The 18,456-nt window shown below is 54.1% G+C and overlaps 1 protein-coding gene across 1 annotated transcript in view; it reads left to right on the forward strand.

The window, feature by feature from the left end:
- The window catches only part of MRC2 (mannose receptor C type 2), a 52,910-nt gene extending 37,832 nt beyond the window's left edge, over positions 1-15,078 (forward strand). The window contains exons 10-29 of the mRNA XM_049781626.1: positions 1,922-2,037; positions 2,352-2,500; positions 3,079-3,296; positions 4,366-4,508; positions 5,361-5,463; positions 5,737-5,875; positions 5,981-6,019; positions 6,685-6,845; positions 6,963-7,030; positions 7,528-7,628; positions 7,814-7,956; positions 11,594-11,708; positions 11,798-11,961; positions 12,122-12,230; positions 12,577-12,815; positions 12,937-13,105; positions 13,197-13,346; positions 13,546-13,665; positions 13,795-13,980; positions 14,631-15,078. Of these exons, the coding sequence (XP_049637583.1) occupies positions 1,922-2,037; positions 2,352-2,500; positions 3,079-3,296; positions 4,366-4,508; positions 5,361-5,463; positions 5,737-5,875; positions 5,981-6,019; positions 6,685-6,845; positions 6,963-7,030; positions 7,528-7,628; positions 7,814-7,956; positions 11,594-11,708; positions 11,798-11,961; positions 12,122-12,230; positions 12,577-12,815; positions 12,937-13,105; positions 13,197-13,346; positions 13,546-13,665; positions 13,795-13,980; positions 14,631-14,878 (2,880 nt within the window). The 3' untranslated portion in view covers positions 14,879-15,078. The remainder of the gene's footprint in view (positions 1-1,921; positions 2,038-2,351; positions 2,501-3,078; positions 3,297-4,365; positions 4,509-5,360; positions 5,464-5,736; positions 5,876-5,980; positions 6,020-6,684; positions 6,846-6,962; positions 7,031-7,527; positions 7,629-7,813; positions 7,957-11,593; positions 11,709-11,797; positions 11,962-12,121; positions 12,231-12,576; positions 12,816-12,936; positions 13,106-13,196; positions 13,347-13,545; positions 13,666-13,794; positions 13,981-14,630) is intronic.
- Positions 15,079-18,456: the final 3,378 nt, after the last annotated feature.

The raw sequence follows: 18,456 nt of genomic DNA on the forward strand, positions 1-18,456 counted from the left end.
TCGTGCCCACCCAGGGACACCAACTTGTAGCCCTGGACTAAGAGAAAGAGAGAGAAACCAAACATCTATTTTGTTTGTTTGGGGGCTATACCTGATGATGCTCAGGGGTTACTCCTGGCTATGTGCTCAGAAATCACTCCTGGCTTGGGGAACCATATGGGACATGGGGGATCGAATCACAGTCCATCCTGGGTCAGCTGCGTGCAAGGCAAAGTCACTATCGCTGCGCTATCACTTGGGCCCCATCAAGTATCTTTTTTATTCTTTTTGGAGTCTGAAGCCTGCCGCTGTCGCCTGGGGGTTTGAGAGAGAGAGAGAGAGAGAGAGAGAGAGGGTTTGAGAGAGAGAGAGATTGAAGGGCCAGAGGGGAGGCCCAGGTTCAATAGAGAAAGAAAGAAAGGTTAGATACAAAGCAGGTAGCATCTTGCTGATGCTTTATCTCTGTCCCCCCTGCAGATCAGCAGGCGCTGCTCTGCCACTATCCTGGACTCCCTGTATAGTCCAAGTTTTTCCTTTAATACCAGGCATAACCAGGGGTGTGTCCAAGGGGCGTGTCCAGGAGCGTGTCTAGGTTCAACTGTCATTACAGTGGGTTTATCCAAGGGGCGTGTTGAGGTCCAAATGTCACTACATCAACAGAACTGTCTATGGATGGATGTGAAAGTGCTTGTCTGCATGGGCTGGCTGTGAGAGTGAATGTGTATGTGTGTGTGACTGTCAGTGAGTCTGCACAGTCCGACTGTGCATGGGAATGCGTGAGTGACATGTGTGTGTGGTCTGACTGTGAATGTGTGTTTGTGTGTGTGTGAATGGTTTGACTATGAGTATAAACGTGTGTGCGACTATGAATGTGTGTGCGTGGTCTGGCGTGTGATTGTGAATGTGTGTGCTGTGTGATTGTGTGGCTGTGCATGAGTGTGTGTGTGTATGACTGTATGATTGTGCACATGGTCTGGCTCTGTGTGTACCTATGTTTGTGTGTGTGCACGGCTTGGCCGTGGGTGTGTGTTGGCTGGTGTGGAGTCGGCCATAAAGGACACTTTGTGGCATTGGGCCCCTCCCACAAGCCTGGCTGCCAGTCTGGCTCCTCGCTCTGTTTTCCTTTGGATTAAGCCCCTTTACCACACTGCACCCAACTTGTACCCCATTCTTTCCCAGGGAGGAGCAGGAAATGCCAGCGGGCATGCCCTCTGGTGAGGAGGGCGAGCAGCGAGCCTACGTGGAGGGGACCTACGAGGCCCGGGGTGGGGCGCACAGAGCTGCAGGGAGGGGTGGCTTGGAATATGTGTGTGTAGTGGTGAGTGCCACCTAGGCCACAATTCTCCTAGACACAGGCATCCCATGCCTCCCAGAGACCCCATTTAGTGGCCCAGAGGCTAGAGGCTGACAAGCAGGATTCTGGTGTTTGGGAGGAGCAGGCCATGACCCCCCCACAGGTGGCCTGTCTTGGCCTCAGAGAAGGAGCAGGAACCTGAACCCTGCAGAGTGCAGAGAAAGGATATGGGGGAAGAAAGGCTGGTTTAGGTCCTGAAGCTCAGCAGAGGGTAAGCTTTGCTCACACCGCACTGTACCCCTTTTAGCCACACCTCAACTCAGCCATGCCCACTCCAGCTTCTCCAGGCCTTTACCTCCCTGCAGCCCTCCTGGCTCCATTCTGCTGTCCCACCGGACACGGTGCTGCAATGGTTCTTGCCTTGGTATTGAGGTCTCACTCCTCCCTGTGACAGGCGCCACTCAGCCGCTCCGGGCCCTGAGTGGTGGGTAAGGTCAGGAGGGGATGCATGAAAGATGGGGTACAGAATGCCACCAGGAAAGGGCCAACTCTACCACAGCTGTCCTGCAGCTCAGTCAGGCGTGGACTGGCAGGGGAGGGAGTGGTGGGCACCTCACAGTTGCCCCTCTGCTCACTCTCTCGAGCCAGGGTTGGACGTGGCACAGCCCATCCTGTTACTGGCTGGGCGAGGACCAAGTGACGTATGGCGAGGCCCGGCGGCTGTGCATGGAGCACGGCTCACAGCTGGTCACCATCACCAACAGGTCTGGAGGCCAATGCTGTGTCCTGTGACACACACATGGGGGAGGGAGGCAGCATCCTGCCAACAGGCACGGAGGAACCTGCATCCTGTACTTTCTCCTTGTGTCTCTTGAATGGACCCCATGTGGGCAGGGCATGGGGTGGGCATGAGAGGCCTGTCATGTCAAAGTTTCTCTGCTTTCTCCTCAGTAAGGCACAGACACAGACACAGAGGGAGGGATGAGTTGTTGCAGGTCCCCGGGACTCCCTCTTTCCCTGAGCCCCTGATGGTGGAGCGCCCGGCTTGCAAGTCCCGAGCTGGACCACTTCTCTGTAGGTTCGAGCAGGCCTTTGTCAGCAGTCTCATCTACAGCTGGGATGGGGAGTTCTTTTGGACAGCGCTGCAGGACCTCAACAGCACCGGTGCCTTCCGCTGGCTCAGCGGCGACGAGGTCATGTACACCCACTGGAACCGGGACCAGCCTGGTGAGCCCCTGCTCTGTGACTTCTTTGGCTCTTCTAAAGAGCGACTGTGAACCTCTGAGCCTCGGTTTACTCATCTGTCCAGGAGGGGTAATGGTCCTTTCCTCTTAAGGCTGATGGGAGGTGCTAATGGGCCAATGGAGTGAGAGCATTGCGTGTGTTTGCTCTATGATTCTTTCTCACTCTGTTTGTTTGTTGTTTCTCTGGCCACACCTGGCAGTGCTCAGGGTTTACTCCTGACTCTGTGCTCAGAAATCACTCCTGGCAGGCATGGGGGACCATAAGGGATGCTGGGAATTGAACCTGGGTTAGCTGCATGCAAGGCCATCACCTTACCTGTTATTCTATTGCTCCGGTCCTTCTTAGAGGCCCTCTCCAGGCCTTTTTTAACTCATGCAGGGAGCATGCGGTGACCCCCCCCTGCAGAGAGGGCGAATCACAGAGCTTGGCTTTTGCTTTTCTCCCCATCCACCCCAGGGCCCTGAGCTGGCTCCATGAGTATTCATGTGCTGCTACCCCCCACAGGAACTTGCACAAGGGCCCGGCCTTGAGTCCTCATCTATCTCCTTGTCTCCCTGCAGGGTACAGCTGGGGAGGCTGTGTGGCCCTGGCTACTGGCAGTGCCATGGGGCTGTGGGAGGTGAAGAATTGTACAGCCTTCCGAGCTCGCTACATCTGCCGCCAAAGTCTGGGCACGCCTGTGACACCCGAACTACCTGGGCCGGACCCCACACCCAGCCTCACTGGCTCCTGCCCAAGAGGATGGACTTCAGACCCCAAACTCAGGCACTGCTATAAGGTACGCTGTGGATTGTTGGTAGAATGGTAGGAAAAGAGATGAGAGCACAGAAGCAACCTGGGGAGATGGCTTAGCGGGCTTTACCCACTGGGAACCCTGGTTTGACCTGCAGCTGTCTGTAGCCCCCCAAACTCTGAGCCAGGTGTAGCCCTCCAGCAGGCCTAGAGAGATAGCACAGAGGTGTTTGCCTTGCAAGCAGCCCATCCAGGACCAAAGGTGGTTGGTTCGAATCCCGGTGTCCCATATGGTCCCCCGTGCCTGCCAGGAGCTATTTCTGAGCACACAGCCAGGAGTAACCCCTGAGCACCGCTGGGTGTGACCCAAAAACCAAAAACCAAAAAAAAAAAAAAAAAAAAAAAGAGCAAAAGCCTAGTGGCTGCAGACAGGTTGTCTCAGTAGACTCTGGCGCATAGTAGACACTCAATAAACAATGGAGGCATGGCGCCAGAGAGATCCACAGGGGTTAAAGCACTTGCCTTCCATCCAGCCAATGAATTTGATCCCCAGCATCACATGTGGTTCCCTGAGCTCTTCCAGGAGTGATCCCTGAGTACAAAGCTAGGAATATGCCCTGAGCATAGCCAAGTGTGACCTCCCTCCCATACTAAAACAAAACAGAAAAAATATAGAAGAAATCATTGAAGAAACCATAGAGGTCACTGACCTTAGAGGCTCCCAAATGTCCAGGCTCTCAAGTGCTCTGGCTGCTCCATGAGGCTGCAGTGGCAGGGGAGGGGCCAATCACTGCTTCGGAACCTTGCTGGGGTAGGGAGTCCCCAAAGCATGGAGGGGGCCTGGTGCAATGGTGGGGTATAGGCTTTCACCAATAGGTGGGCGGTCCCAACTCCAGAAGGAAGCTGAAGGCAGCAGACTTGCTCATGGCTAATTTTGGCTGAACTGGGACTAGCCAAGATCTTCTGCTTGCTGTCCGTAGGACCAGCATAGCTGGGCCATGCTCCAAGAGCTCCCTCTCTGTCTCTCCTGGGCTCCCTCTGGGACCTACCTCACACCCTACTTCTCATGGTGGACCAAACCCAGGACCACACAGACCATGGACTCTTTCCCTCAGGTGTTCAGTTCTGAGCAGCTGCAGGACAAGAAGAGCTGGGTGCAGGCCCAGGGTGCCTGCAAGGAGCTGGGGGCCCAGCTGCTGAGCCTGGCCAGCTACGAAGAGGAACACTTTGTGGCCAACATGCTCAATAAGATCTTTGGGTACTGAGTATTCGTGTGTGTGTATGTGTGTGTGTGTGTGTGTGTCTGTGTCTGTGTCTGTGTGTATGTGTGTGTGTGTGTGTGTGTGTCTGTGTGTGTCTGTGTGTGTGGAGGGGAGGTGGTCCTGGCTCGCCCAAATAGCATAGCTGGGCCTTCAATGACCTGAAGTTCTGCTCTGAATGCTGGGTCTTCCTATCCTTTCTTCCCTTGTGTTGCCAATCACTGCCACAACCAATAAGCTCCCTCAGATTCACAAGGAAGATCCTCTTCCCCAGAAAAGAGGATCAAAAAGACAAAGGGTCACCTGAGGGTCCCTTGGGGACCTCATTTCTGTCCTGAAGGCTTGGCCTCCTGCAGATTATAACCCCCAAGTACTGGTAGACATCCAGAGGGTGCCCAGGCTTGCCAGGATCTGGTGGAGACAGTTTGGCAAGTGGCTCTGATTGCTCACAGTCTAACCTCTCCCACCACACCTGCTCTAAACCTCATCTGGTACCTACCTTGGGAAGGAGCCATATTCCTGACCTGGAAGTGGATTTATTTACCCAAGATGCCAGAGCTGTTGAATCAGGTCTGGGATCCAGAGCCCAGATCTCTGCTCCATTCACTTAGGAATGCCAGAGAGGCTTGGCAGTCTCTCTTTGCAGGCCTGGAAGCCACAGCCCCAGAGCTCTGTGTCTGGCCCAGTTCTTTGGTGACAGAACCTTTAAAAGTGGCCCCAACACTGTTTGGCTCTGAGAATGAGAGACTGTGACCCTGGGACAGCAGCAAGGGGCAGGGGGCCAGTGACCCCTTGACCTCACATACTGCATCTCTTCTGCCTACCCCCCCCCACCTCTGGTTGTGCTAAAGTGAATCAGAGCCTGAAATCCACGAGCAGCACTGGTTCTGGATTGGCCTGAACCGGCGGGACCCTGGAGCAGGACAGAACTGGCACTGGAGTGATGGACTTGGGGTGAGGGAGCCCTGTGAGGGGCATGCAGGATGGTGGGGGTGAGGAAGAGTTGGACCTGGTAGAGTGTTGCTCGGGGACCCCAAGACCTCTCTAGGGTGGGGCTCAAAGTAGGACATGTGATGAAATTGCCAGGTAAAGACACAGTGGATAGAGCATATCTATCAGATTGGGGAGTTCTCTGCTCAGGTCAAACTTCTGGTCCATCTCTTTTGGGGTTGGAGACAGCTTTAGCGTGGGGAGTCAGCCTCTGTTTTTCCCACTTGAACCTGCCAGTTTTCGTACCACAATTTTGACCGGAGCCGCCATGATGACGACGACATCCGGGGTTGTGCAGTGCTCGACCTTGCCTCCTTGCAGTGGGTGGCCATGCAGTGCGACACGCAGCTGGACTGGATCTGCAAGATCCCCCGAGGTGAGTGGGGTGATGATGCTAAGGGTCAGGGTTGGGGACAGGCAGCAGAACCAGGAATCAGGGATGCCTTCCCCTGTAGCACCCTTGACCATGCTGTCCTCATAGGTACTGATGTGCAGGAGCCTGATGATGGCAGTTCACAAGGTGAGGACCCCTGCTGCTGTCCCCAAACCCCATCCGAGAGGGAAGGATGGTCTCCTTATGTGCAAGGGCAGAACCAAGGGGCTTGGAAGAGAATCTGATCTGGGCACTGGCCAGCAGGTTGGGTTGGCTTCTCACTCAAAAGAGTGATTAGGGGCCAGAGCAATAGCACAGCAGTAGGGCTTTTGCCTTGCATGCAGCCAACCCTAGACAGACCTTGGTTCGATTCCTGGCATCCCATATGATCCCCTGAGCTTGCCAGGAGTGATTTCTGAGCGCAGAGCCAGGAGTAACACCTGAGCATTGCCCTGTGTGACCCAGAAAACAAAAAACAAACAAAAAAGAGTGATCAGCCAGAATCTAAGGGTGGTACCTCACACCTCCATCTGCAGTAGATTCCAGGTACCCTGGCAGCCTGCCCTTCCCATGGACTTCCATGCCCATGCTATATGTCATGGCCACAATATTGCCAGTTCACCATTATTACACCCACAAGATCGCCATGCCCACACCGATACCATGCCCACTCTCTTGCTATGCCCACACCACTCAGTTCACTGCTGAGCTGCCACAACCACGCCCACACTATGGCCACCCCCATACTGCATCGCCATGCCCACGTTGATGCCACTTTCACTCTTCATTGCCACATCACTTGCTGCCCGCAGGCCGGATGGAATGGCTGCGTTTCCAGGAGGCTGAATACAAGTTCTTCGAGCACCACTCCACATGGGTGCAGGCGCAGCTCATCTGCACGTGGTTTCAGTCCCATCTGGCCTCGGTGCACAGCCAGGCCGAGCTGGACTTCTTGGCCCACAATCTACAGAAGGTGGGCATGCAAGCCTGGGGGAGGCCAAGAGCAGAGGGAGGGCCCTCCCATCCCTCACCCCCTACAGACACCCCGTTGCAATCCTGCCCAGCCTCATCTGCCTGCCCTGCTTCCCAGTTCTCTAGGGGCCAGGAGCAGCACTGGTGGATTGGCCTGTACACCTCAGAAACTGATGGGCGCTTCCGGTAGGGACCCACAAGATTGGGCAGGCGTGTCAGGAAATGTGTAGTGGTGACTAGCTACAGTCCCAGGACAGAGAGGGCAAAGGATCCGGAGCAGACAGTTGACCTGGATTTGAATCTGGCTGTGTGGCCTAGGGCAAGTGGTTAACCTTTCTGGAAAAAGAACGTGAGGGCTAGAACTAAAGGTCTGAGAGCTTAGTACACATTCCAGGGGGTTATTGGCACTGTAGAGTGGCAGCCTGTCCAGATGGCATTGTTCGTGAGTAAGGCCCCCCTCAGGAGGTGTGCCCGGAGACAGGATGGTCCCAGAGGGGCCTATGCTGAGGCAGGAGGATCGGGCGGGTCTGTGCATACTGCTTCCCTGGCACCGCTGTTCTGGGCATCTTCAATGGTTCCAGGTAGAGAAATGTGTCCTCGCCTCCCTTCCCTCTTCAGCCTGTGGTGGGGGTTAGCAGAGGTGGGTCCGGTGCTGGGGTCACTCCTACTTGGTGCCATCGCAGGTGGGCAGATAATTCCATCATAAACTTCATCTCCTGGGCGCCAGGCAAACCGCGGCCCCTGGGCAAGGACAGGAAGTGCGTGTACCTGACAGCCAGCCGAGGTGAGGGCCGGAGAGGGTGGTCTTGCTTCATTCAGTTTGCTGCTGCTGGTGATGGTTGGGTGGAGGGGCTGATCCCAACATCTGGCAAGGGACTTGAGTTCAGAGCTGGGAATGGGCCTGATCTCTCAGGAGGCAGGACTGCCAGCTCCACTCTGTGGTGACTGCCCTGTATGCACTTCCTGCAGAGGACTGGGGGGACCAGCGGTGTCTGACTGCCCTGCCCTACATCTGCAAGCGTAGCAACAGTTCCAGAGAAACACCATCCCCAGACCCGCCCTCCACTGCCCAGGGGGGCTGCCCTGCAGGCTGGGAAAAGTTCCTCAACAAGGTAAGAAGGGGTGCACAGGGGAGCCAGGGGAGGGGATGTGAACCTGGGAAGAAGCTTCTCAGTACTGACCGATGCCCCTCTTGATGCCCCAGGAGATGGGGATGTCCTCAGTGGGGCGAGTTTTCTAGATCAGGGATCACAGATTTTTTTTTTGGGGGGGGGCCACACCCGGCGGTGCTCAGGGGATACTTCTGGCTATCTGCTCAGAAATAGCTCCTGGCAGGCCCGGGGACCATATGGGACACTGGGATTCAAACCAACCACCTTAGGTCCTGGGTCGGCTGCTTGCAAGGCAAATGCCGCTGTGCTATCTCTCTGGCCCCGGGATCACAGCTTTGATAATAAGCTACTGCCAATTGGGGCTGGAGTGGTAGCGCCACTAGTGATAGGACATTTGCCTTGCATACGGCTGGCCCAGGATGGACGTGGGTTCGATCCCCGACATCCCATATGGTCCCCTGAGCCTGCCAGGAGTGATTTCTAAGAGCAGAGACAAGAGTAACCCTGAGTGCTTCCAGGTGTGGCTCAAAAACAAAACAAGGGCCCGGAGAGATAGCACAGCGGCGTTTGCCTTGCAAGCAGCCGATCCAGGACCAAAGGTGGTTGGTTCGAATCCCAGTGTCCCATATGGTCCCCCGTGCCTGCCAGGAGCTATTTCTGAGCAGACAGCCAGGAGTGACCCCTGAGCATCACCGGGTGTGGCCCAAAAACCAAAAAAAAAAAAAAAAGCAAAACAAAACAAAACAAAAAAGCTCCTGTCAGTAAAAAAGTGTGACTATAGGGTGTGTTTGTACTGTGCATTTGTGTGTGTGTGTCAGTAAAGTACACCTGTCAATTGACTTATGCTCCACGTAGAAGACTGCCCAGAACTAATATATGGGCTCTGAAAGCTTAAAAATAATGGGGCTGGAGAAATTGCATGGAAGTAGGGCGTTTTTTGTCTTGCATACAGAAGGATGGTGGTTTGAATTCCGGCATCCCATGTAATCCCCAGAGCCTGCCAGGAACGATTTCTGAGCGTAGAGCCAGGAGGAACCCCTGAGTACTGCTGGGTGTGACCCAAAAACAAAAACAAAAAAAGTGTGTGTGATTTTTTTAATTTAATTTTGTTTTGTTTTGGGACCATGCTCAGCTATGCTCAGGGCTTTCTCCTGGTTCTCTGCTCAGGAATCACTTCTGGCAGGCTCAAGGGACCGTCTGGGGTGCTGGGGATCAACATGTGTTAGTTGTGTGCCAGACAAACAACTTACCCATTGTCCAATCTCTCTAGCCCATTTCTGCTTCAGAAACTAGTTAGATCTGATCAAGAACAGTGGGAAAGGGGCCAGAGAGATAACATGGAGGTAAGGCGTTTGCCTTTCATGCAGAAGGTCATCGGTTCGAATCCCGGCGTCCCATATGGTCCCCCGTGCCTGCCAGGAGCAACTTCTGAGCATGGAGCCAGGAGTAACCCCTGAGCACTGCCGGGTGTGACCCAAAAACCACAAAAAAAAAAAAAAAAAAAAAAAAAAGAACAGTGGGAAAATGAAAAGTAGATTTTGGTAGATTTATTTAAATTAAATGTGTTTGCTTGTTTGTTTGTTTTGGCCATACCTGGCAATGCTCAGGGGGTTTCTCCTTGCTCTGCACTCAGGAATCACTCCTGACAGTGCTCAGAGAGACTGTATGATATGTTATGGATAGAATTCAGTTCGGCCTTGTGCAAGGCAAGTGCCCTACCTGTTATCTTATTACTCAGTCCCTTTTTAAAATTAATTTTAATTTTATTTTAAGGTGGGGCCTTCACGTGGTACTCAGGGGTCCTGAAGGCCCTTTCTGGCAATTTCCAGCCAGCTAGATGTGATGTTCCCAGTATTAGTCACTGTGCAGGTCCCAGGATTTGGGGCCACTAGGGCCCTCCAGTGGTGTTCAGGGACCTCCAAGGATACCCACCACTTATCCATCCCTTTGGCAGATTTTTTTGTAAAACAACAGTTAGAAATTTCCTGTGTTGGTGTTTTGAGTATTCAGTGAGGAATACTTAGGACAAAAGTCTTCACCTGCAGGACTGTTTCTAAGTGTTTCCAAATGTCCCTGTGAAGGGGAAGTTTCTTGCTAATGGATGTTTTTAGCAAGAGTGATTGACCTGACTTACACCATCTTGGTGGTCCTTCCCTGGAGGCTGGAAATGTGCGAAGAGCCCCCCACTTGTCTACAAGGCTTGGGTCCCCACTCCAGTCTGTGGAGCCAAGACTGCAGGGATGAGACTAGTTAAGCCAAGATGACAAGGAGGATTGCCATCAGGGTCAGATATCAGGCTCCAACCCCTTAGAGCAGGAAGTGCTCTTTCTTCTCCTAATTCAACAGAGGATCACAGACTTCAGAACAGAAAGTACAACGATGCATTTCTGAAACTTGGGGGAAATGCAGAGAGTAGGAAAATATTCCTGAGAGAAAAACTGTGTCAGGTTTGGTAACCTCCTTCCTGCATCCCCCCAATCATTGACATCTAGTGAAGGCACACAATTTTCCTTTTCTTTAATTAATATTTTTTAATTGAATGGCCCAGTCTTTTTGGAAAACAGCATGGGTATTTCTAAGGAAAAAAAATTGAGCTTCCGTATGACCCAGAAATATCACTCCTGGGAACTTACCCCAGGGGCCCACAAACACAATACAGAAAAACCCTCTGCGCTCCTATGTTCATTACAGTACTATTAATAGCCAGAATCAGGAAACAACCCAAATGCCTGAGAACGGATGAGAGGATAAAGAAACTATGGTACATCTACACAATTAAATAGTACCATTAGGAAAAATGAAGTCATGAAATTTCCTTATATATGGGTGGATATGAAGAGTGTTATGCTGAATAAAAAGAGTCAGAGGGAGAGTGATAGACATAGGATGATTGTAACATAACTTCTGCTTTTCTGTTCAGCATTCTATGTGGAATCATATTTTGCCCATTACATTTCTTCCAAAATTAAAATTAAAAATTAAAAAATTATTGCCATTCAGATAGCATACTTAAAGGTCTTAACACATATGGTTTCATGTACTGCATCTTGTACTGTTAAATATATATGGTTGCATGTACTGCAACAGTAAATGACCAAGACCCTTCAGCCCATCCTTGGCTCTAGTCTACCTCAGTGCTTCTAAACTTCAACCAATCTGATTAGTTGCCTATATGAGGCTACAGAGTGGCTTTGGTGATAAACTTTCCCCAGACCCTGCTGTGTACCTGGGTTCAAGGTTTCCTATTCACTGTGTCTCTGCACTTCCTTTATTTGTATTTTGGGCCACACCTAGAGATGCTCAAGGCTATGCTCAGCTCAGGGGTTGCTCTTGGTGGGGCCTGGGGGGACCATGAGGGAGGTCAGGGATGGAACTTGGGTCTCTCCCTTGGAAAGTATGTATGTGCCGTAGCCCCATGAGCTACCTCACCAGTCCTATTGTCCATTATTTTTATTTGGGGTGGAGGAGCCTCCCTAGCAGTGCTCAGGGAACTAGGGGGGTGTCCCTCTTGGTAGTTCTCCATTAGCTGAGCTGTTGTAGAGAGGGTCTGTGGATGTGGTGCTGCTGGTCCAGCGGTGCTGGGCTGAGGGTGCAGAGAAGTAGAGTTGGCCGACCTCTCCTCTCCTTCACCCCACAGTGTTTGCGGATCCAGGGCCAGGACCCCCAGGATCGAGTGAAATGGTCTGAGGCCCAGTTCTCCTGTGAACAGCAAGAGGCCCAGCTGGTCACCATCAACAACCACATAGAGCAAGGTAGGGGTCTCCTCAGGTCCAGCCCCCCCACTGGAGCAGTGGCTGGAGCAGAACTGCCACTCAAAACTCTCTCTTTGGGGGCACTGTAGCCTTCATCACTGCCAGACTGCCCAATGTCACCTTTGACCTCTGGATCGGCCTCCACGCCTCACAGAGGGACTTCCAGTGGGTCGGGAAGGAGCCGCTGCTTTATGCCAACTGGGCACCCGGGGAGCCTTCAGGCCCAAGCCCTGCACCCAGTAGGAACATCCCGGTGAGGAAGGGTTTCCCTGCACCTCCCAATAAGAGCCTTGTATTCATTCCTGGGGTCACCCACATCCCCCGCTTCCACAGTGTGCCTACGGAACCTTCTGGGGCAGTAACCCACAGGGGCTCAGCTGCCCCTGCTCCCCTGAGCAGCTCTCTTCCCCCAGACCAGCTGTGCCGTGGTCCTGCACAGCCCCTCAGCCCACCTCACTGGCCGCTGGGATGCTCGCAGCTGCATGGAGGAAAAGCATGGCTTCATTTGCCAGAAGGACACAGGTGAGCACCCCAGGGACTGGAGAGAGTGGGACAAGACAGGGTTACCCACACACTAGCGTCTTCTTGGGGAGCAAATGGGCAGAATAATGGATTGGGTCTAGTATATAAGGCTCTGAGCATCCAGGGTCTGAGAGCTAGACATGGATCTACATGGTGTTGGGATCCTAAGGCCCCATGTTTGGGTTCTCTGCTCTTGTCCCTCACCAAGGGGAACCCCAGGCCTGTCTCTGTGCTATCAGAGACCCCATATTTCCAGTTATTTCCAGAACTAGGGCAGCCCTCTCTCCCTCAGCATGGTTCCCTCCAGATGGGGGAGCTGGACCTGATCCCAGCCCTTTCCCTGCAGACCCTTCTCTGAGCAGCGCCCCAGCAGCAGAGACCCCGGCCCCAGGCATGGAGCTCTTCTACCTCAATGGCACCTTCCGGCTGCTGCAGAAGCCATTGCGTTGGCAGGACGCCCTGCTGCTGTGTGAGAGCCGGAACTCAAGCCTGGCCCATGTGCCTGACCCCTATACCCAGGCCTTCCTCACGCAGGCTGCTCGCGACCTGCGCACCCCACTCTGGATCGGGCTGTCCAGTGAGGAGGTGGGCTTCAGTGCCAGATTAGGGATGGGGTCAGGACTGGCAAGCATCCTCCCATTTGCTGTGCCCCCTTCCATGGCTGGCAGTTCTCCAGCCCCCAGCCCTGATGACCCCTTGTGCCCAGGGCTCCCGGCGGTACTCCTGGGTGTCAGAGGCGCCTCTGAGCTACGTGAGTTGGCAGAACATGGAGCCTCAGCACCCAGGGGGCTGTGCCTACATGGATGTGGACGGGTCCTGGCGCACCACCAGCTGTGACATCAAGTTGCAGGGAGCTGTGTGTGGTGGTAACAGTGGTGAGTGTCCCTTCCTCCTATGCCCAGGATCAAGAGGTGGGCAGCACCTTCTGAGGATGACAGGCCACTTCCTCCCTCCTGTACCCCACAGGGCCCTCTCCGACCAGAAGGACAAACTACCACGGCAGCTGTCCCCAGGGCCTGGTCGACTCAGCATGGATTCCCTTCCGGGAGCACTGTTATTCCTTTCACCTGGAGATGCTGCTGGGCCACAAGGAGGCGCTACAGCGCTGCCAGAAAGGTGGGCACAGGCCTTGGGGGTGGGTGAGCTGAGCCACAGTCAGTCCCCATGCCTGGCAGTGCTGCTCATGCTGTAGTCCCATGTTCCATGTGTATGGTATCTCAGGCACAACCCCTTTACATTCCTCCCTGTACACACCTGCAGACATGTCTGTCCTCTGTGTGTGTGTGTGTCTTGACATGGTCTCCCCTATGTCTAGTGGGTGGTGCGGTCCTGTCCATCCTGGATGAGATGGAGAATGTGTTTGTCTGGGAGCATCTGCAGAGCTCAGCTAGCCCAAGTCTGGGTGCCTGGCTGGGCATGAACTTCAACCCCAAAGGTGGGTGCCCTGTGTGCATGTGGGAGCGGGGGGAAGCAGGGACAGACTTGGGGGTGATGGCAAGGGTCCTAGCTCCAGCCTGCTCTCCTCACTTGCCCTTGTGCCCAATCATTCCCTATTTTCTCGCAGGAGGCACCCTGGTGTGGCAGGACAACACCGCCGTGAACTACTCCAACTGGGGGCCCCCTGGCCTGGGCCCCAGCATGCTGAGCCACAATAGCTGCTACTGGATCCAGAGCAGCAGCGGGCTGTGGCGGCCTGGAGCTTGCAGCAACATCACTATGGGGGTGGTCTGTAAGCTCCCCCGAGGTGAGCGTCCTGGCCCCCAGGACACACACTGGCCCTCGCTGAGACTGGATGGCAAACCACTGTCTTTGTGGAGGGGTTAAGTGCAGGCAGGGCTGCGCTGTGTGTGCACCTGGCCCTATGGTCCTTAAACTCCTGGGGCCTCCCCACGGGGGAGAGAAACAAGGTGGCCATTAGATTAGCAAAGGGTGGCCAAGGAACATCTTTCCTGTAGATGTTCATGTTCCTTCCCTCTCCCTACAGCTCTGGAGAGCAACTTCTCTCCTTCAGGTGAGAACAAGACCCTCTCTCCTTTAGACTGTGGGTGGGTGGGCTGTGGCGGGTGTGGCCAGGCTTGATGTGGCTGGCATAGGCTGTGGCAGAGGAGGTGTGGCACACTGGTGTGGCAAGGCATGACCAAGCAGGGGATTGATGGGCATGACCCGGATGGTCACAGTGGGGTGTATGTATGACATATGGTTGATGGGGTGTAGCCTATTGGATGCAGTAGGCATGACTGAATGTATGCAGTAGGCATGGCTTACTGATATGGTTGGTGTGACATAGCCTATTGGGTGCAGTGAATGTGACTATGATGTGGGCATGGTGGGTTTGGCCTGTTCGGTATAGTGGATGTGGTTGAGTGGTGTGGTAGGCGTGACAGGGTGTGGTCCACCCAGAGTTTATCTGTCCATTTTCTGCAGCTGCACTTCCGGAGAACCCTGCAGCCCTGGCAGTGGTGCTGATATCTGTGCTGCTGCTTCTGGCTCTGCTGAGCGCTGCCCTGGTCCTCTACCGCCGGCGGCGGGGTGCGGATCCTGGGACCTTCGAGGGTGCCCGCTACAGCCGTAGCTCCTCGGGCCCTGGCGAGGCCACCGAGAAGAACATTCTGGTGTCCGACATGGAAATGAACGAACAGCAGGAGTAGACCAAGGGCGGCAGGGCAGGAGGAGCTGGGCAGCTGGGCCCGCAACCGCTACCAGTCCAGTGGGCCACTGGAGGAGGGGGGCACCCTAGGAGACACAGTCGGGCTGAGCAGGGACCGAGCTGGGGACCCTCCTGCCCTCTGTGGGCTGGGCCAGGACCTGGCTGAGTGCAGCAAGGCGTTTCCTGTTCGGGGATCTTAAGGTCTTGTTACCTAACCCTCCACCCTCCACAGGAACCAGGGCAGGTCAGTACCCTTGATGTCTCCCCTACTTTATGACCCGCTCCAGGACCCCTTTCTCAGCATCTTGCTTCAGGGGCCTCCCCGGAACACTCAGCCAGCCTGTTGCTTCTCCTCCCTGATGAGGGCCCAGCTCTGAGTCCCTCACTCTGTCCCCTCTCCTCACCAGTTTTTCTGAGCTAGGGTCCTGGGTTGGGGGGAGACAGTGAAGAGTTAAGCATTGATCACTCCTGTGCCTGTAGGTTGGCCGTGGAGTGTGGTAGAGGGGCCTGGACTAGGGCCGAGAACCAGCTACCACTCGAGAGGGTACCCCAACCTCTTAGTAGTGACCTGCTGGGCAGGGATGTCATCTCCTGCCAGCTGGAGGAGGCTCTGTCCTGGAGAGTCCCCTGTGGGGACCAGAGTAAGTTCCTAAAAGACTTTTATGGGCCTGGAGGGAGAGGAGGGGTTTTCCACTCTGAGAGGAGGAAATGGGGAGCCAGGAGGACTCCTGGCTCTACAGGGCTCCTCCTCTAGCAGGCTCAGAGGAACAGCAGCTATATACCTGGGTGGGCCACACAGCCCAGGAGAGCTGACCCAGTGCCTTTCCACCAGGCCCGCACCCTGGCCCTGGGTGTGCGGGACAATGTGAACTCGGACTCCAAGACACATGGTCCTATTTTTTTTTTTTTGTAGTTCGATGTTTTGTAATGTGCCATTATTGATGAAAAAGAAAAAAGAAAAAAGAAAGCAAATAAAACACCTTTAAGAGGCTTAAGAGCAAAAGATCGCTGGTGTGTGTGTGTGTGTGTGTGTGTGTGTGTGTGTGTGTGTGTGTGTGTGTGTGTGTGTATGTGTGTGTGTGTGTGTATGTGCTGGGGTGTGGGTGCGCTGGAGCCCCAGGTGGTCCCCTTCCACAACCATAGTCCAAGCCACACTTCTGCTTTCTATGTGGGGAGGGATCCCCGGGGATTAAGTGAGGTCATCTGTAAGCAATAACCTGCCCCTGGGGAGTGGGGTGATGGCACCAGGCCACTAGAGGGCTTCACTTCATACTGCATACCTGTCATTTGGAGAAAGTGTCTGTGGCCTGGGAGACTGGGGGTGGCTATAGGACCCTATCCCTGCCTTCACCTCTGTTCAAGGGGGTCTCCATTGCAGGGTGTTTGATTGAGAGGCATCACAGCAGCAAGCCAGGCCCTGCTCGAACCACCCTGTGCTTGTTTGGTTAAATTATTGCTAAAGGGCATGGAAGAAGCAGAAACTAGGGATAGAAACATCTCACTTGGGTGTGAGATGCATTCAGGCCCGCCAGCTGCTGTGGGGGGGTCTCCTGGTGCTACAGCATAAGAAAGTGGGCTCAGCGGACCCTTGGAAGCAATGGAAGAGTGGACATTCTCTGAGGGGTGCTGGGGGCCATCTGGATCTGTTTTGGCTCTGTAATAACTCTGTACATCTGTGGATGAACAGCATGCCTGGGTGTTGTTCATGATTTTCAGAGTTTCTTCGACTCTTCTGGAACAGGTAACACAGTCACAGGCTCCAAAGTCTGGGGACACTGTGCCATGGCCCTGCCCCAGCTGTGCCTGTGGGGGTAAGGCAGCTGTGCTAACTCCTGGGGATGTGGTTACGGGGTGTGCTGTGGTCAGGAAGGAGCCAGGGAGCACCCCAGGTTTTGTATTTTAAGTGCAGGGTGAATGGGGGAAGCCACTAGTTAGCCTCTGCCCTCGGAGAGAGCATGGGAGCTGCATGGCTAAGTCCATCCAGTTCTCTAGTGAGTTCAGCGCCCCCTGCTGGGGAGTCAAGGGTGATCCTCCTCCCCAACCCCGTCGCAATCCTGCTCAGGGATCTTAGCTGGATCCAGAGAGATATGGAAGAAGGGAGAGAGGGTTGCAGAAATGGGTTGCAAATACCCGGTGCTGTCTGGGGATGGTAACTGGGGGCTGTTTATTTTATTTTATTTCTGGGTCATACCTAGTGATGCTCGAGAGTTATTCCTGGCTCTGCACTCAAGAATTACTCCTGGGGGGCTGGAGAGATAGCACAGCCTTGGGCCTTTTGCCTTGCACGTGGCCAACCCAGGACAGACCCCGGTTTGACTCCCGGCATCCCATATGGTCCCCCAAGCCTGCCAGAAGCAATTTCTGAGCGCAGAGCCAGGAATAACCCCTGAGCGCCACTGGGTATGACCTAACCCCTACCTCCCCATTAGAAGGAAGAATCACTTCTGGCAGGGCTCTGGGAACCATATGGGATGCTGGGGATCAAACCCTGGTTCACCACATGCAAGGCAAATCACTTGCTGTACCTGCTCTAGTCCTAGTGTCCATTTTAAAGTTCTTCTGAAACCCCTTTTCTTCCATTCTTGTTTCTTGCCAAGATCTCTGTGACCCACCAACAAGTGGTTTTTTTTTTTTTTTTTTTTTTTTTTTTTTGTGGTTTTTGTGTCACACCCGGCAGTGCTCAGGGGTTACTTCTGGCTCCATGCTCAGAAATTGCTCCTGGCAGGCACGGGGGACCATATGGGACGCCGGGATTCGAACCGATGACCTTCTGCATGAAAGGCAAACGCTTTACCTCCATGCTATCTCTCCGGCCCACCAACAAGTGTTTTAACTGAGCACATGAGGACCTTGTGGTGGGAGAGCTCCAGTTGTGGCATCTGCCTTCTTGGCCCCCTTCTCCCATCTCAGTCAAGGAGGGACAGAATGGCCCACCACCATGAAAGACAAGTCAATAATGGGGCTGGAGAGATTTCACAGTGGTAGGGCATTTGCCCTGCAGGCAGCCAACCCCGGATGGACAGTGGTTCAAATCCCGGCATCCCGTATGGTTCCCTGTGCCTGCCAGGAGCGATTTCTGAACACAGACCCATCTTGAGCACAGCTGGATATGACCCAAAAACCAAAAATCAAAAAAAGAAAAGAAAAGAAAAAGACAAGTCAAGAGCAAAGAGGCAGGAGTGCGATGCTGCCATGTCAGGAAGCCTGCAGGAGGCACATCCTCTGAGTGCAGGAGTCTGGAATGAGGTTCTGGGCCCCTGCCTCAGGCATTGGGCTGCTGCTGAGTGTGCAGTTTTAGAGGGGCTCTTCTGAGTTTCCGTCTTGTTGGTTTGTGATGGGGATTCTATTATTCAGCCTCACACCACCACAGCTACCGTCAAAGTTCTGGTGTGTCCAACACCCACAAAGAACCCTTCTGCAAAGCATAGTGCTACTTGCTGGTCCTGGGACTTTGGGGCCCCTCATGGAACCCCTGAATTGCCACAAGGTTGGCAGGCCTTTCCCCAGCTTCTCTCTATCCAGCTGGAGTTGGCCACTCCACCCTGCACGAATCCTGGCGGGTTGTTCTTGCCCAGTGGG

The sequence above is a fragment of the Suncus etruscus genome, chromosome 1, assembly GCF_024139225.1.
Source record: "Suncus etruscus isolate mSunEtr1 chromosome 1, mSunEtr1.pri.cur, whole genome shotgun sequence".
Classification (NCBI taxonomy): Eukaryota; Metazoa; Chordata; class Mammalia; order Eulipotyphla; family Soricidae; genus Suncus; species Suncus etruscus.